The sequence below is a fragment of the Kuraishia capsulata genome, genomic scaffold, assembly GCF_000576695.1.
Source record: "Kuraishia capsulata CBS 1993 genomic scaffold, Kuraishia_capsulata_scaffold_2, whole genome shotgun sequence".
NCBI lineage: Eukaryota > Fungi > Ascomycota > Pichiomycetes > Pichiales > Pichiaceae > Kuraishia > Kuraishia capsulata.
Window position 1 is genome coordinate 1,067,059 of NW_019172951.1, and position 16,875 is coordinate 1,083,933.

Sequence of the window (16,875 nt, forward strand, 5' to 3'; positions counted from 1 at the left end):
TGCTGATTCTTCCAGTTTCTTCTGAGTTTTCCCGTCTCAAATTAAACTTAAGCTGATCAGGTTCAAGTCACTGAATCTTTTTTAAATGTGAAAAACTAACAGGTCGTGCACAGAGCCCTGAAAATGTCACAAGTCGTGTACCTCTCCAGATTTAGATGCGTGCTCTGGAGACTGGAGAGAGCAGAGATCACCGAGGAAGATAAAGACACGAATTTATGACATTCTACCGCTAAAAAAAGCTTCAGTTCGAGGAAAATGGCTATTGTGACAGGGATATTATATAAGTTGTGTTTTGAGGCTGGTCTGCGATCTAGTTTATCTTCTTGGCCTTTTGCTTCATCTTCTTCTCTCTGACAGTTTTAGCTGGGACACCAGCTTCAGTCTGGAGCACTGCGTCCCACCATCTAAACGAAGAAGCGTAGTTTCCAATGAAGTGGTGATGGTGCTCGTCGTGGTGATCTGCTCCTGCCCAGATAGGCAAGAAATGATGCAACGAGACGGGGAACTCGTATCCGGAGTGGGCATCGATGGCCTGGAACAGTCTCAGAGTGATCCAAATGCACACCGTGAATAGATGCAAGTTTCTCGTGAAGTAACAGAATATAATTGGGATTCCCACAGTTCCAAATCCAAGCAGCATTACCTCGACCGGGTGAGCATATTCAGCAGCAAGCCCGAAAGGAGCAGCATAACGGTGGTGCTGCTTGTGAATACGCCTGTAGAACACACCGTAGTGCAATCCTCTGTGGAACCAGTAATGCCACGCATCTTCTAGAACAAAGAAGAGGGCCACCTGGCAGGCAATAGTGGTCAATTTGGGGAATGGAACGTCAAAACTGATTCCTATCCTCTCGCAAATAGGGTGGAAAAACCAAATTGGGAAAGCCTCAACTGCAAAGTGCGAGATAAGTACACTCTTGCAACACTCCCATTGCTCCTTGTTGCTAGGCATTTTTGCATCCTGAATCTTAAAGCGTTTGAAGTAAGGCACGCGGTCAACGATGTACCAGGGCAAACATCTTCCAAAATACATCACCTCGTGTAGCACGAAAAAGAGTAAACCCGTTGCAAAAATGTCATTGTTAAGATATAGATAGTACGCGGCCCAGAGCTTCTCAAAAATATTGAGGTTTGTAGCTGGTTGGAGCGCCTGGTAAGCGCTCGAGAAGGAGCTGAATGTCCCGTTGATATGGCCCAGGGATGGTAATGAGGCAGAACCCAGCACGCTTCACAACGGTTAGTGGCGGGTGCTTAAAACGCGTAAAATTCAACTTAGAATACTCACTTAGATGCAGACATGTTTGAACAGTGTCAGCTTTGAGGACAAGAGATGCTCGGATGCTAAACAGAACAGGAGAGAATCGCGAGCATTTGGCCGAAGCGTAAGCAAAAAGCTAGAGAGCGTGCACCCCCCGAAGGCACGGCCAAACGACTTAAACGACGTCTATTTGCCCGTACCTAAATGGCTTGCTGCGAGCCCTAATTAGGTAATGACGTTGAAGGTTATTAAATTAGATTATCGGCATTAGAACTATATATATTATTTGCATATATTGGAAGCGATAATTGGCTATTAAGGGTTACCACCAACCCCTTGCCGTCCTCTTTGCGGGTTTTAACGCCCAAATCTCTTCAACTCCAGGTACCTACACGCGGGGTAGGCAATTCCGGTAAAAGACATCGAAAGCCACATCCCCAGATCTCCGCCATACTCACCAATTTTAGCCGAAATAGGGCCAATATAGTAGACCTGTGCCATACCGACAACGGCTCCAGCAACTCCGCAACAGAATGCAAAAGCCGCGGCATATCCGTGGGTCAGGCTCGAAGTGTCGTCCCACACCTCAAAGTTATAGTATGGTTTAGAAACCGAAACCGGTTTCTTCGAGTCTGGCTCAAGTTCGGAAGCCTCTTCGGACGTCTTTTCAGCGTCTGCAGCAAATTCAACAGCGTAATCATCCGAAATCCCGTTAGGGAACTCAACCGTGTATAGGTTGATCAGGCGGGTAGATCTGAAGATCAAGTTCTCTTCCAGCAATAGTGTGAAGTACATCGAAATCCAATATCCCAGCATAGGCAGAAAGTTTGACAAAATCGTCGAGAACTTATTACGGCCAACCATGGCACATATCAGCACGGCTCCACCAGCAACACATACTAGAAACCATCTTGGAAACCTCTTGAATACCCAACTTCCCAGCAGTTGGGCTTCCAGTGCAGAAGAGTAATTGTTGATCACATTGTTTGTGATGAGAGAAAGCCAAAACACCATTAGCAAAAACTTTCCACCTCCACCCCACCGAGAAAAAACAGTATCCAGCAGTCCACCTAGTGAGTTTGCATCGTAGCTGTCTAACCATGGTTGGTAGCTTGAAGTGGCATTTCCCAGATACATTCCAATTATGGCTCCGATGATTGTTGGGATCGAAATTCCAAAAAATGTTATGGCAAATGTCCAAATTTGGGGGAAATTCTCGGGAAATTGGATGTAGTAATCGCATGCACATCCTCCCCATGTCGCAGTAACTGAATAGGCCAGAGCAAAAAATCCCAGCCAGTTTCCTCTAATCGTCATTTCATCACCATAAGAGACAGTGTCGGTATAATATGGATACTGATTATCCCCCATAATGTATAACAGAATAACGGTTATGAATACGGGCACCGATATGAACAGTTCAAATCTAAGAACCTGAGTGATTCCAAAGATGGAAACCACCACCGAGATAACGTTGATGATGACTATTCCAACTTCGAGGGGGACTTTTCCATTAGATACAGCAAGTAGAATTTGGCCTCCAAGAACACAGTTAGTTACTGACCAGCCCACAAATCCAAGAACGGAGATCACAACCACAAATCTTATGAAGGTCCCACCAAAGATGTATCTCGCAGTAACCAATTGCCTCAGTCCACTTCTAGGTCCCATGGTCGAGCAATACGCAGCAACAAGACATCCAAGAATTGTGGCTACCAATCCACTAATTAGAGAGTCTTTTAAACCAAGGCCAAACACCAGCGCACCGAGGAAATAAGACGACATCGAAGTCAATCCGCCGCACCCAGACAACCATAATCCCAAAACCGAGATTACCACTGGGGAAGCCGTCTTTGACCTCTCATGGCCCAAAACTCTTTCAATTCCTCTTGTTTCTCCTCCAAAAGAGTCCAGAACCTGCGAGAGGTCCTGAAGTTTGGCAAACACGTTGAGCATAGTATGCGGCTGTATTTGGTCTGTATGTAGGTCTCAATCCCGATCTCGTGCTCGATCTCAATATTGTTCTCTTCGTAAATAGTTTGAGTTCCGTGTGCATTATATACACCTGAGATTATGTTAAAGAAAAAAACACTATACTACCATACCCGACATAGGCGGAGTGACTAACTGTGAATTTTTCAGCCGCTGCCGGCGTCTAAAGCGAAAGATAGGCTTCGGTATCGGGTACGCTGGGTTTATATCGGATTAGATGGGTTTCACCTGGTCTGGTGGGTCTTCGTCCCGCAAACCGAACAAATTAACTAGTCGTGTCTAGCACAAACCTGTATTTACCACGCCTGCGACTGTCAAACCGGAGCATAGCCCCAGCAAAACGAGAAAAAAAGGTTAATGGGTAACAGGTGTCACCAAACCCGAGGTCGCGATAACAGATTCTAAAAGCTGATAGTTCTTCTAGATAGGTTGTGTTAGCCTGATTGTCCAAATGGTTATACATATAGATACACAATAGCAATTCTGATTTCGGAGCCGATGTCGCAACTCAGTTCCCGCTCTTTGCGTCCTTTTTTTCTGCTGTTATCGTGACCTCACCTCACGTCTCGTTCTCGTCTTCGTCGATGTTACCAATAGCGTTTCTGAACCCGTTCTGGGAATATCCCATACCCTGAGAACCACTGTCTTCGTCTGTGTTCGCAGAAAGGCCAAAACTGTGCTGGCTTCCTCCGTAGTAATCATCGTCTTTCATAGCAGGATTTTCGTGGTTTTTGTTGAATTGTCTAGGGAGATTTCCGCATCTATCCTTACCAAAGTTAATCTTTAGCTTCAGGTAGTCCTTGTGCTCCTTGATGCCATCCATTGCCTTGATTGCGTTCGAGATATTGGTAAAGTTCACAAAAGCACAATGCTTTTCGCGGTAAAAGTTGATCTGCTCAATTTCTCCAAATTGTTTGAAGTCTTCGTGGAGTTTCTTGTTGGAGAAGGTGATCTTCGAGCTGGTAGTATGCTCCGGGTCTGTATCATCTGTGGTTGGGGTTGATGGATCTGTGGCCTCTGGAGACCCCGCAGAAGACTCTTTAGTCTTTGTAGTGCTCTTGGTGTCATCGGTGGTCTCATCAGTGGTCTCATTATTCTCGTCGTCAGCCCCTTCGTCCTCTTCAATCACTACATCGTCATCATCCAAGCCTCCAATATAGATGTTCCTGCTAGCACCATTGCCCACTGCCAAACTGAGAGCATTAGATAGCCCACCACTGTGTTTGCCCCAGCCAATCTTGATCTTTCTTCCATGAATGATCAGTCCATTCAGAGAGCTCATGGCAAAGAATTGAGCTGCAGCAATTGGGTCAATGAAGGTAATGAAGCATACGTGCCTCTCACGAATGAGTCTGATGTTTTGAAGAATGCCTCCTCTTACCACATTGCAGATTTCTTCAAGCGTGGTCTCTGGGTGCAGGTTGCCCAGATACACCGTTCTATTGCCAAGATTATTGGCTCCACCAGCAGATGTTGCGATCGCAGCAGCAGCATTGGATTGCTGGACAAGAGCGTTCGAAATGAACTCGCGATCCACGTGAGATAGAATTTGTCTGTTGTCAAAGTTGGGGTTGAGTCCAAGGTACTGGGCTGCATTGTGTTGCTGGGTCTTGGTGATAAACGCACATCTATCCTTTCCGTAGGACACTTTGCGGTCCCTGAAATTGTCCTTCAAAGGCAGGTTTTGGACCGTGCGGATTGCGCTCAGAATGGAGGTGAAATGGAGAAAAGCAATCCGCTTTTCCCTCAGAAACTTGCAGCTCTCAACGGTTCCAAACTCCTCAAGGTCCTTCAGCAGCTCTTCTTTGGCCTCTTCAGAGTCAAAAAATTCAGCTGGGAGATTGCCCAAATATACGTTTCGCGTGGCATTGTACCTGGAGACTGCCTCCATCACAACAGGTGCTACCGGTGACGGCTTTCCCCAGCCAATACGGATGTCGTTATCACCAATAGTCAACCTTTTCAAGATAGCGTCTGAGTGGAAAAGCATAGCAGAATGGTCGTCCAAAAACGATACGAAAGCACAGTTTTTCTCGGAAAAAATTCGCACGTTTTCTACCGTTCCAGAGCGAACGTGATCAAGCAACTGGCGTGGAGAGAGGTCTTCGGGGATATTTCCTAAGTAAACCGTACGCGAAGGTCCGGAACCAATCGATTGCTGTTGCTGTTGAACTGGCTGCTGCTGCTGCTGTCCGATCGAATCATCATCCATCGGATATCCTCCGTATTGTGCGTGCGCATGCTGCTGGAGTTGGTGGGGATGTGGGTGGTGATATTGCGGCATCACATGGTGGTACTGTTGCTGAGGCGGTTGCTGTGGATGTTGGAAGTACTGATATCTGTTTTGAGGAGACGACAGGTACTGAGGCTGCATCATTGGGATCATGTTGGTGTGGGAATTGATCTGCTGGGCATGGTTGCGGTAGTCCTGGTACTGGTATGGTGGGAAGGACATTTTGCTGTGTAGAGAATGTAGTGGTGCTGTGAGATTTTGGATATAATTTTGAAGAGATTATTGGCGATATTGTTGATTAACTTGTTGATGAAGCTTTAGTGCAACTGGTGATATGTCCTGGTGTAGTTCAGTCGCTCCGTCACTCCGTCGAAATAATCACTATCACTGGGTTTGGACGAATTCAGTAGCCCAACCAACTGTCTCGGTTATAGCTAGGTCGTCTCAATAAAAGTTTTGAAATCAACACTCAGTGCAATATCCTGTGGAATAATTGCTCAAACGAAAGACTTACTCTTGTTGTCCTTGTTGCCCTTGAAGCTCTTGTTACTCACCTCTGGAATGTTTCTGCGAGTTAGCTGATTCGTTGTTCCTGCTGGCTATTATTTTTCACGAATAATACAAAAAATAACTCTTGTCTGGCGTCTAAAAGCAAATATTGTTGAATAAAACCAAAGATGAAAGGAGGAAGAAGAATATGGTGGGAATTCCAACCCTAAAGGTTTGCTATTTCAAGCTTAAGTGGCCGGGCTTGGATTGCAACGGTTTTTTATTTTTGGCTCCGAACCAAGCGTGGAAATGATGCGAGTGAAAGTCGGGGTTAAGCCTTGAAATACACGTGAAATTGTCCAGCGGAGTCGTGGCTAAAGAATAGAAAGCCTATCAAGCCAGAGAACAGAAAGGAAGGAAAAAATAAAAACGTCTTTTTTTCTTCGAGGAAGCGTAGAGGCGGTGTAGATGCCACGGCTGTCAGCGTATCGAATACCACACGCCCTCTGCGAAGGGATGAGAGTTAAAGGGAAAATTCCAGGTATGGATGGGATGAGTGTGTGTGTGTTGCGGAATCCAGGTTGTGTGGCCGAAACAGGACGAGACGAAATTTTTCTGGCTTATTTTGGGCTGCCAGGTACCAAGTCGGCTTGACGTTACAGGATGGGCTTGGAATGCATAGAATATCGAAGAAAAGTGTTGACAGCGTTCTACAAGATGGTAGGGTTAAACCATGTATTTATTTTATGACGTAAGAAATTGTTTGGTTTGGTTTCATGAGGGGCCTCTTCCTCAAGTGAAAAAAAAACCCTCTGATTCGTCAAGCACCCAAACAGGATGGCCACCCCAACCGCCAGAAATTCGGACAACCTGGAATTTGAGAGCTACAGAAAGGGATGAGACTGGCATGTGTGGAGTGAGGGTGTAGTGGCTTGTGCTTGGCCGATTTCGGAACCAAAGGTACCAGAAAAACAGAAAACTTGGCTCAGTCCGAATATCCAACTCTTGTTTTCTTCAACCCAAAAATGTCTGTTTTGTTGTGGCATTAACGTCAAGTTTGGTCATTCCATGGAATACCCGTACCTACGTCAACTTCCCAATCTGGCAATGTATGGCCTCTAGCGATCTTCATTGCTTGCTCGCCATGGTGAACACAGCCAGGCGGTTAAATAAAGCTTTTCGCTTGAACTTTGAATTTCCGAAGATCTTTGCAGAAGATACCACACGATGACGTATTTTTTTTTGTTTCCTTGCGTGTGTTGCTGGTGAGAGTGAGTGTTTAGTCACCCAGTTATCAATGTAGGAGTGGGAGATTAATCCCCCAGGTAACCAGATATCATATGGCCTTGTTCCCTTAACTACACCAAAAGGTAGTTCTGGTAATATACAAATATATTCAATTAATCCGCAACATAGTCAGTATTAAAAAATAAGATTGGTGTAGGTGATGGAGATATAGTCCTGATTGGGTGACTGCCACTCTTGAAGTGACTGCTTGGTCAATTCATTGTCAAGGGTGGATGGATGTCAGCACAAACGGGATAATTGATTCAGGTTCTCGCGGACGTCTCTGCAAGATAATTTAAAAGGTCACAGGTCTCTGGAATATCTGTCGCATTTCCACTTTTGAGTTTTCCTAAGGATCTGCCATCATGAATAGCAACGCATCGTTAGCTGAATAGCTAGCGCTTCATTTGTTCTTTGAAAATTTGTTCTTCAAGAAATCTGGTCTTGAAGAGACTCTGTTGATTCTATCCGTACGCTTCTGGAACTTTTATTAAAGACTTTCCATGTAAGAGACGCTTTCTTTGTAGCCGAGCCTGGTTTGGGCTGCTCCCCTGCAAGCGCAACCTCAAGCTCCCACAAATTACTTTCATTTCGTTTTCGTCTTCGACTTCGTTAAAGTGTTCGATCTGAATCTGCTGAGCTGATTGCGGATTGAGAACTTTTTCACGGAACGCTCTACGGGAGCAATCGCCGGTGCCGTCGGCTGGTAGTCTTTCGTCGATCCTTTAACCCCACAGGGCCCTGGCATGAGTAGGACGGATCTGTTAACATGTTCTTCAAACTCATGATGTTCCGATCCGTGATTCTTTCCGTTCTCTTGAGGTTGTTCTCTGTCTATGATGAATGGCGAGTAAGCGTTTTCGCGTAGCAACTCTAGCGTGAACCGTTGAGCTCCCAGCAGAACCACTGGTGAATGATACTGAATAGTGTCATCTCGGTCAGCAGCAATTATCCCACCATGTATGTCATCTGGAAGGTTTATCTGGTAGGGTGCGTCATCGTAGATATATTTTTCCATTATCTCGTGCCATTGTGCGGTTAGCTCGTTTCCACGGGGATCGTCTTTTTGGAGAAGCAATGTTTCAGATGTCTTGGCATCTGAATCCGATTCACCTTTGGGTTCAGTCTTGTTGTCAGTCGCTGGATCATCACATGAAAGGCAAGATACCTCACTGTTCTTCGAAATGCGACGGGGGAGACATCGTGGACCGCACTTCTTGCACTTGAGCACGGAGACATGGCGCTCCTCAAACATCTGGTTCCATAGATTCTCGTACCGGACGATTTCCACGAGAAACTTGAGGTTCTCAAAACAATGCTTTTCTATGGTAAAGGCTCGAAAATCATCGGACTGTTCTAGGTTCGTGTCGCGCCAGTTGGAGCCAAATGTGTTTGAGGCGTAGCACCCGATTACCAGGTCTTCCAGAGACGGCGTCATGGGGTAATGGGTATACGTATGAATTGGACGTATAAACTAGTAGGCAGGAGGAAGCGGATTCGAACTCTCAAATACTATTCATATAAAGTTGTCAACCTTTGCCGTCACCGGCATATGTATTGAGCTCGGTCACACCCTGCAAAAAAAAAAGTCAAACCACTCAGTGCAATTTTGGCAGGGAACTAAAAAGAAATGCACTGCCGAAGCTTCAGTCGCATGAAGATGTGCAGCTCCAAGTTTCTGGAAGAAATTTTCTACCTGGCGTGACACTCGACTTCAAGTGTTGGGTTGGTGTGGGCACAAAGTTCACCGTGGGGTGTTGGGGTAAAATTAGAGTTTATAATTGTTTTGAAAGTGTTTAGAATTATAGGCTAATTTGTGAGTGTTTTCATTATTTTGAATTTCAACAGGGGGTGGGCAAATCGTGGGAGAATAATTTGAAGTGGTCCAAAAGTTGACCTCCGGAGCGCATCAGTAGCAATCTCCCAAAAGGAGTAATTCTGCCACGGCGGATCACAATATTGTTGGGTCCATTGGCACTTGTACTCGTACTCTCAGATAGCGCGGCTGCACAGGTGCATTCGCCATAGTAGATCATGAATCGTGGGTGGGGGCGACCGGATTTATCACAGTCATGTTCTACGCCATTAATACGGAAAGGCACTACAAAGTCTCGGTAGATATCACGATATGGCGAAGAGACGTCGTCACTAGAGAGAAGCCATCGTAAACGGGAACGTCCGTCTGTATGACACCCCGTAGAAAATCGGGAATAATATTTTTGGCGAACGGGCGGATATAGGTCCTGTCCACTCAAATTCAGTACCCATGCATTTTGGTGTGGCTGATTCATTGAGCCTACTGCGAGTCGGATATGAGACTAGTTGCCAGGATTCGTTTCAAATTGATTTACGTATAATATGATTTGAAGAGAGCAGGCTCTGGCTTGGAGTGCAGATCCCGCCAATCGTTACCCGGCTGTAAACTGTAAGTCCGGGGGATCCTCCCGCCTACGGGTTCAGCGGCAAATTGATAGCACGGTTATCCTGTCATTGTACAACAATAATCCTGAGAATAGATGTTTGGAAGCCACAGATTATTATCCGGCAGGCAGTCGCCTAACCGAGTATGGTACTTTTTAGTAAATGCAAGCCGATACAGCCCTTCTTCAGCCACGTTGCAATAAGCGACCAGAGGTTCTGGGTGTGGCTGGTGCAAGATTATACAGCATTACCGCATTGGGGCATAGTTGAGACTCGAATGGGGGGACTTGCCTCGACTGTATAGCACTTCGTCTGGGGGTCTTCCTTCTCTGGTTATCCCTTGTTCTAAGAGTTTGGAACCCTGCTCAATAGATTATACTGTAATTTTTGCCTTTGGCGCTTTTGTTTGGATTTTTCACTGGAATTGCTCGAGCGCATGAGGCTCGGGCTCTGCTGCACTCTGCCCAAGACCATCAACGGCTGACTATTACCATCACCAAGTGATCAATTGTTTCAGTTCTTCTCGTGAAAAACACAAGCAGTTCCGATCTCAAGACAACAATGAACTCGCTCGGAATCCTCCTCGAGGAAGAAGATGATTCGCCCACGCAATTGAGGCTTTCACCAATTATCAGTCTTCTGCCCCCTCTGCCGCACGATGCTGACTCAGACTCTCTGGACGACACCGCTTCTGCATATTCGGCTGATATTTCAAGTCATGTGCGATTGTCCTCATTGACACCTTTGGCAGCTACGTCAATTGCGAATGCAAATGCATATTCGGTACCGAACTCAGTGACCAATTCCACTCAGTCTTCGCCGGCTATCAGGCAGCCTCCGCATTTCCAGTTTCCGATGACGGGTGCTATACAACACCGAAACTCCTCAATTTCCAGTCAGAACTCTCAACCAGATGATGATAGAGTTTTTGACAGGCCCGAAATACCGAGACACCGTTCCGGTTTTTCGCTGGCGTCATTTTCCTCTGCATCTTCGTCAATGCTGAATCCACAAACGTCTTCGGCTGCCACCAATGATGGTTCTCCTGTGATCACCGTAACCGAAAGGTTCAAGGATCATGTAACCTTGGGAGACTTTTGGGTTTCTGAATCGTCCGCAGATTTTGGAGAGTCCGCAGACATGGCTCTTACTCGAGAACAGCGTTCGGAGTTGGCCGACTCTTTTCGCACTAAACGCGATGACGAGCAGCGTGGCTTTGATGTGGCATTGAACCGACTCACTGCAAGCGGCTGGTGCTCTGATCAGGATATCCTTGAGCTGCAAAGGAAAAAGACTTTGAATGCGGAGCTTTGGGATGAAAGGTTGGCTAGACTGGAGACAGTCAGTCATCGCACTAATGGTGCACCATAATGAATATAATGATTTTGTAAAGGGATATAAGTATAAATAGAACATTTGAAGTGAACAATAGATAAGTTAGCCAACGTTGAATATATGGTTATGACTGAAAGGTTGGTGAAAAAGGTAGGCAAGAAGGTTTGATGATGTCTACGATAATGGTGAAAAATCAATCTTCAAAGTTAAAAAACAAAAATTTGATGCCTACAATAAACCGCTGTGAAAACAACTCATTTCTTATATCCTATAAACTGGAATCTCCCAAATCATATTCCCAAGCCTTTCATATCCGTACACTTCTCCTCTTGAAAAACTCAATGACCCTTCTGGCAGCCGAATCCTGGCCATTAGCACCGTTTCCATTACCATTTCCGCTATTTGCATTGCCCAGGACACTCATTCTGCGTGAAGCCCTCGACCTCGAGTGGTTAGCATTGGTATTAGCTTGGTGTACATTTGTAGGCTCCAGAGCCTTCTTGGGCTGTTGAGGGGATCCACCGTAGAAACCAAGAATGCTGAACCGTTTGGGTCTCTGTTTGTTTTCCTTGTCGGAAGACTTAGTCTTGGTTCTCTCAAGAGGAGCAGGCAAAAAGTCGCTGAGCGGTCTAACGACTTCGCCTGGCAGTGCCGCAAGAGTCTCATTCTGCTCGCTCGAATCTGGAATCTCCTGAACATCTTCCTTTACAATAACGCCTGTTGTTGTGGCAGTAGCACTAGCTGTGCTAGGCACCAATGAAAACTGGTCAATCGCATTCGACAGCGAGTCAATCGCGGATTTGCGGCGTTCTCCCTTGACATCTGCCGAAGCCGTACCCGAAACAGGCTTCTGTTCTGGTGAAGCTAAGAGTGGTGTCAATACACCACTTGCACTCGAAAGATCGACGTGTGGCTCTGGGATCTTAGGGACAGTCCAAGAATTCCGTTTCTCGGAACGAGATGGACTTGGTGCCTCGATGATAGGCGAACCGACCAATGATGTCTCCGAAGACATTGCCAGAGGCGACAGCGGCATTGGAGCAGAAAAATGGAAATCAGACGAAGACGAAGATGAAGGATGGTAAGACGTAGGACGAGGCTTGTTGCGTGTAGGGAACTTCTGCTGGATTGGTGATCCTGAGTCTCCAACCGAAGTCTTTGGTACTGCTGGTGGAAGCATCTGGCTCAAAGGCTTTGGGCTTTCCTGGATGGTCTCAATGGCATTACTGCCAGATCTAGACCGTGGCTTTCCAATGCTACTGGCAACACTGTTGCGTCTTGAAACCTCAACCGCATCAGCATCAACAACAGCCTTGAGTACCACTGAAGCGGACCCTGTTCTGCGATGTTCAGGCTTTTCCACTGAAGAGAAGCTTTGACCGGAATTAAGCACTGGTGATGGCACAAGCATGTCTTTGACGGAGGTCGTGGAAGACGATGTTGGCAGTGCAATTGCGTGAGATGAAGACGTCTGTGGTGCGGCTGGGTTTGAGTACAATTGGGCAACGTTTTGGGTGCTGTAAGACCTGGCATTGGCCTTGTTCATGACAAAAGAGGCTGCTGATGCCGATGGGTTCTCCATGAGTGAGTACCTTCTGTTCGGCGCCTCTGCGTGTGCGATCGGTGCAGAAGCACTGTTCTTAGATGATCGATAGTTGCGATCCCATTCGCTGGGAGTCACCGACAGGTATGGGGCATGTGGTGTCAGCCACGAGTGAGACCTCACGGCCTTCAGATCCACCCTAGAGCGTGGATCCGGAACAATGATCTTGCGAAGGAGGTCTCTGGGAGTCGGCTGGATATACTCTGGGAAAGTCAGTGGACTGTGGGTGATATACTGGTATAGTCTGGCAATGTTATCACCATTGGGGTTTTGTGGGTCATCATCAAAGGGAAGATATCCGGCCAACATCGCGTACAGGATAATTCCACATGACCAGACATCCACTTTGCGGGCCTCGTAGGGCTCACTACTCACAACAAGTTCGGGAGCAGCATAGCATGGTGATCCGCATGACGTCTTCATGAATTCGTTTCCGCGTAGCGAGTTGACAAACCCAAAATCCGAAATGATCACGTTGCGATGTTTGTCCAAAAGCAGGTTTTCCAGTTTGAGGTCACGATGGACCAAGCCCTTGGAATGCATGTAGTCAACTCCAGAAACAAGCTGGGCAAAAAGTCGACACGCCATGGAGTCTTTGAGGTATTTGTGTTCCAAAATATAGTCGAAGAGCTCTCCTCCTGAAGCGTATTCCAGCACAATGCCGATGTACTTCTCGTTCTGAAGAACCTCTTCCAACCTCACGATATTTGGGTGAGCCAAGCGCTTCAATGCACTGATTTCACGATGCACTTTGTTTTCCCTTTCAGAGCCGCGTGGGATCGAATCACGCCGGATCAGTTTGATGGCTGCCTGAGACGGCTGTTTACCATCTTTGCGCCAACCGAGTTTGACTTTGCCAAATTCGCCCTCTCCAAGGGTCGAGCCTAGCACATAGGCACCAAATCTCACTTCTCGATGAATTCTAACCGGTTTTCCGCGATTACTCATCGACTGGCGATGGGACTGCTTTGGGGCCGCCTCTGGTTCAGACGGCATGCTGTGTAAATGTGGTTTGGACAGGTGATTTCAAAGGTGCAAACAGAGATGGGGATGGTGGCAGGATCTGTTCCTGTTAAATAGACACGCTGGGCTTGGTTGCGATGCAAAAGCGTCGTTCTGGGAAAAGCTGTAGAACTGACGTATCACTGGACCTATAGACTTGAACGATTGGTAACAAAGCCGGATCGAACACACACAAACGAACACTATGTTTTGTTTGTCTTGAGGTTCGTTACTGAAAGCTTTCCAGGGAAAAAAACGGGGGGAGAAGCGATGCAAAGATGAGTTTCAGGCGGAACGGGGAAGTGAACCTGGAATCAGTGTTTATCCCAAGCGTCAACACACACTTGTTATTTGTTTATGTTTTGCCGCAAACAGCGAATTGGTGGTTGCACTAACTGATTCGGGTTTTTTGCGTTTAGCGTCGTCGTGCGCAATCCAAAACGCGTGTCAATTAGCCCGATCGAGAAGTTTCCCGTTTGGGCCATGGAGGTATTTTCACGCGTGCCTTCGCCGTTCTTGTTTCGTGTTGCTATCTTCTTCATTTCTTCTGCTTTCTCTTGTTTCTCTGTTTCGACCCAACTTCTTCAACACAACTTCCATCGTTTATCCATCAATTCCCGCAAACCATGGACGACAACTTCGACGCCCAGGATGCTGTGTATACATCCCGGATGAGAAGGTTCCAGGACTTTCTCGACTCGGACGACCACGAGACCAAGTACAAAGATTTGGTCAAGACAATGCTGGAGAAGGGCGAAAAGAGAATTGTCGTGTCTGTTGACGAAGTTCGTGAGTTTGACCGCGAGCTTTGGGTCGGTTTGATGAATGCGCCAGCTGAATTCTTACCTGCTGCCGAACATGCGTTTAAAGAAACGGTAATGGCAGTCTACGATCCGCTTGAATTCTCGTCAGAAATCAGCCAGGATGATGACTTTTATCTCGCCTTTAGAGGTGCTTTTTCGGATCACCAGCTGACTCCACGGTCGATTGACTCTTCGTTCCTGTCGCGGATGGTATCTGTTGAAGGTATCGTCACGCGTGCATCTTTGGTCCGCCCCAAAATCGTGAGATCCGTTCACTATTGCGACACTACTGGTAGGTTCCACCAGCGTGAGTATCGTGATCAAACTACTAGTTTCAACCCGCTCACAACTTCCGCGGCGTATCCAACCACAGACCCTGAGGGTAACAAGCTGGTGACAGAATACGGTTACTCCAAGTATCGCGACCATCAGACCATCACGGTCCAGGAACTGCCTGAGCTTGCGCCAGCTGGTCAATTGCCCCGTTCGCTTGATGTTGTGCTGGACGACGATCTGGTTGACAAGGTGAAGCCCGGTGACAGACTCAGAGTCATTGGAGTGTACAGATCGCTTGGTGGTGGGCAGAACAACTCGTCCAGTTTCAAAACTGTTATCCTTGCCAACTCGGTGTATCCTCTGCACACAAAGTCCACTTCTATCCAAACCGTGGAGAAAATTGGTGATGTGGATATCCGCAACATCAACAAGCTGTCCAAGAACAAGAACATCTTTGACCTTCTCTCCACGTCTCTGGCTCCCTCCATCTATGGCCACGAGTATATTAAGAAAGCGGTTCTGCTGATGCTTCTTGGTGGTGTTGAGAAGAATCTCGACAACGGAACCCATTTGAGAGGAGATATCAACCTTCTCTTGGTCGGAGATCCCTCCACGGCGAAGTCTCAAATTCTGCGTTTCGTCCTCAACACGGCCCCATTGGCTATCACCACTACTGGTAGAGGTTCTTCTGGTGTTGGTCTCACTGCTGCGGTAACCACCGACAAGGAAACTGGTGAGCGCAAGTTGGAGGCCGGTGCCATGGTTCTTGCCGATAGAGGTATCGTTTGTATTGACGAGTTCGATAAAATGAACGATGTGGATCGTGTGGCCATCCACGAAGTCATGGAGCAGCAGACTATCACCATCTCCAAAGCTGGTATCCATACCTCGCTCAACGCCAGATGTTCTGTTCTTGCCGCAGCCAATCCAGTGTATGGTCAGTATGACACCTTCAAGTCTCCACAACAGAACATTGCGCTGCCGGACTCGCTGTTGTCGCGTTTTGATTTACTCTTTGTGGTTACAGACGATGTTTCTGACCAAAAAGATCGAGCAATCAGTGAACACGTTCTTAGAATGCATCGCTACGTTGCCCAGGGTTACGAGGAAGGTGAGCCAATGCGCGAAAGACCTAATATCACGTTGGCCGTTGGTGATGAACAGCTGAACGAAGATGGATCTGTGGAGGAAGAGGATGGCGCCATTTTTGAAAAGTTTAACCCATTGTTGCACAGTGGAGCTGCTGCTACAGTCAATGCTGGAAGGGTGGGAAAGAAGCCCAAGGTTCCTGAGATCGTGGCCATTCCGTTCCTGAAGAAATATGTTCAATACGCCAAGCAGAGAATCAAGCCTGTTCTCACCGAAAAGGCTACCCGCAGAATAGTGGATATCTACACGGAATTGCGCAACGACGAGGCCACCAAGAACTCAAGGACCCTGCCGATCACGGCCAGAACGCTGGAAACGCTTATCCGTTTGTCGTCGGCACACGCCAAAGTCAGACTATCACAGACGGTTGATGCCAAAGACGTCAAAATTGCCGAGGAACTGATGCGTTTTGCCCTGTTCAAAGAAAAGGTCACCAAGCCCAGAAGAAAGCGTAGAAGAGTCAGTGGTGAGCACACCAACGTGGAACGTGTGGATGAAGACGACGAGGAAGATGACGATGAAGAGATCGAGTACGACGACGAAGACGAGCTTGACGAAGAGGCCGATGTGGTCACTGGTAGAATCACCACCTCGAGACAACAGGCTTTGCAGAGAAACAGGCAACGCATCCACGAGGATGTGGATGACGAAATTGTGGATCTTGCGCGTGGTATCCAGGACCAGACGCTTGAGGGAGAAACCCAGCCTGAAGCACAGCAGATCCAGACTCAGCCAACTGAAGACGATCAGGCTCAGCTACACGAGACCGGTGGACCCAACGTTGATGAGTCTGCTCAGGTCTCTCCCGCAAGACTCGCTCTCTTCGCCCGGTCTGCGGCGCAGGTGTTCCGGGACCCGGAGGTATCATCCGAGGGAAGCTGCGAATACAATCTCTTTGTCCGGAAGATCAACTCTGCTCTGCCGCAGGAAGACCACTTTGGTGCCGAAGAAGCTGCTGCTGCGCTAAAGGCCATGGAGGAGAGAAACAACCTCTACATGGGCGATGGCAAGATTTGGATGATTTGAT

The 16,875-nt window shown here is 47.2% G+C and overlaps 8 protein-coding genes across 8 annotated transcripts; 2 read left to right on the forward strand and 6 right to left on the reverse strand.

Moving 5' to 3' along the window:
* Window positions 1-310: 310 nt before the first annotated feature.
* KUCA_T00001859001 (uncharacterized protein) lies at window positions 311-1,033 on the reverse strand (the record flags this gene model as incomplete). Its single annotated transcript, XM_022604082.1, has 1 exon — window positions 311-1,033. One exon carries the CDS (start codon window positions 1,031-1,033, stop codon window positions 311-313), a length of 723 nt encoding a protein of 240 aa, XP_022457899.1.
* Window positions 1,034-1,615: 582 nt separating this feature from the next.
* On the reverse strand, window positions 1,616-3,214 carry KUCA_T00001860001 (uncharacterized protein; the record flags this gene model as incomplete). Its single annotated transcript, XM_022604083.1, has 1 exon — window positions 1,616-3,214. One exon carries the CDS (start codon window positions 3,212-3,214, stop codon window positions 1,616-1,618), a length of 1,599 nt encoding a protein of 532 aa, XP_022457900.1.
* A 595-nt stretch (window positions 3,215-3,809) lies between these two features.
* KUCA_T00001861001 (uncharacterized protein) lies at window positions 3,810-5,705 on the reverse strand (the record flags this gene model as incomplete). The annotated part of the gene is made up of 1 exon (XM_022604084.1): window positions 3,810-5,705. The coding sequence occupies one exon, from the start codon at window positions 5,703-5,705 to the stop codon at window positions 3,810-3,812; it is 1,896 nt and encodes a 631-aa protein (XP_022457901.1).
* Window positions 5,706-7,845: 2,140 nt separating this feature from the next.
* KUCA_T00001862001 (uncharacterized protein) lies at window positions 7,846-8,697 on the reverse strand (the record flags this gene model as incomplete). Its single annotated transcript, XM_022604086.1, has 1 exon — window positions 7,846-8,697. One exon carries the CDS (start codon window positions 8,695-8,697, stop codon window positions 7,846-7,848), a length of 852 nt encoding a protein of 283 aa, XP_022457902.1.
* A 403-nt stretch (window positions 8,698-9,100) lies between these two features.
* On the reverse strand, window positions 9,101-9,550 carry KUCA_T00001863001 (uncharacterized protein; the record flags this gene model as incomplete). Its single annotated transcript, XM_022604087.1, has 1 exon — window positions 9,101-9,550. One exon carries the CDS (start codon window positions 9,548-9,550, stop codon window positions 9,101-9,103), a length of 450 nt encoding a protein of 149 aa, XP_022457903.1.
* A 691-nt stretch (window positions 9,551-10,241) lies between these two features.
* Window positions 10,242-11,051, forward strand: KUCA_T00001864001 (uncharacterized protein; the record flags this gene model as incomplete). The annotated part of the gene is made up of 1 exon (XM_022604088.1): window positions 10,242-11,051. The coding sequence occupies one exon, from the start codon at window positions 10,242-10,244 to the stop codon at window positions 11,049-11,051; it is 810 nt and encodes a 269-aa protein (XP_022457904.1).
* Window positions 11,052-11,322: 271 nt separating this feature from the next.
* Window positions 11,323-13,614, reverse strand: KUCA_T00001865001 (uncharacterized protein; the record flags this gene model as incomplete). The annotated part of the gene is made up of 1 exon (XM_022604089.1): window positions 11,323-13,614. The coding sequence occupies one exon, from the start codon at window positions 13,612-13,614 to the stop codon at window positions 11,323-11,325; it is 2,292 nt and encodes a 763-aa protein (XP_022457905.1).
* A 632-nt stretch (window positions 13,615-14,246) lies between these two features.
* Window positions 14,247-16,874, forward strand: KUCA_T00001866001 (uncharacterized protein; the record flags this gene model as incomplete). The annotated part of the gene is made up of 1 exon (XM_022604090.1): window positions 14,247-16,874. The coding sequence occupies one exon, from the start codon at window positions 14,247-14,249 to the stop codon at window positions 16,872-16,874; it is 2,628 nt and encodes an 875-aa protein (XP_022457906.1).
* Between the last annotated feature and the right edge of the window lies 1 nt (window position 16,875).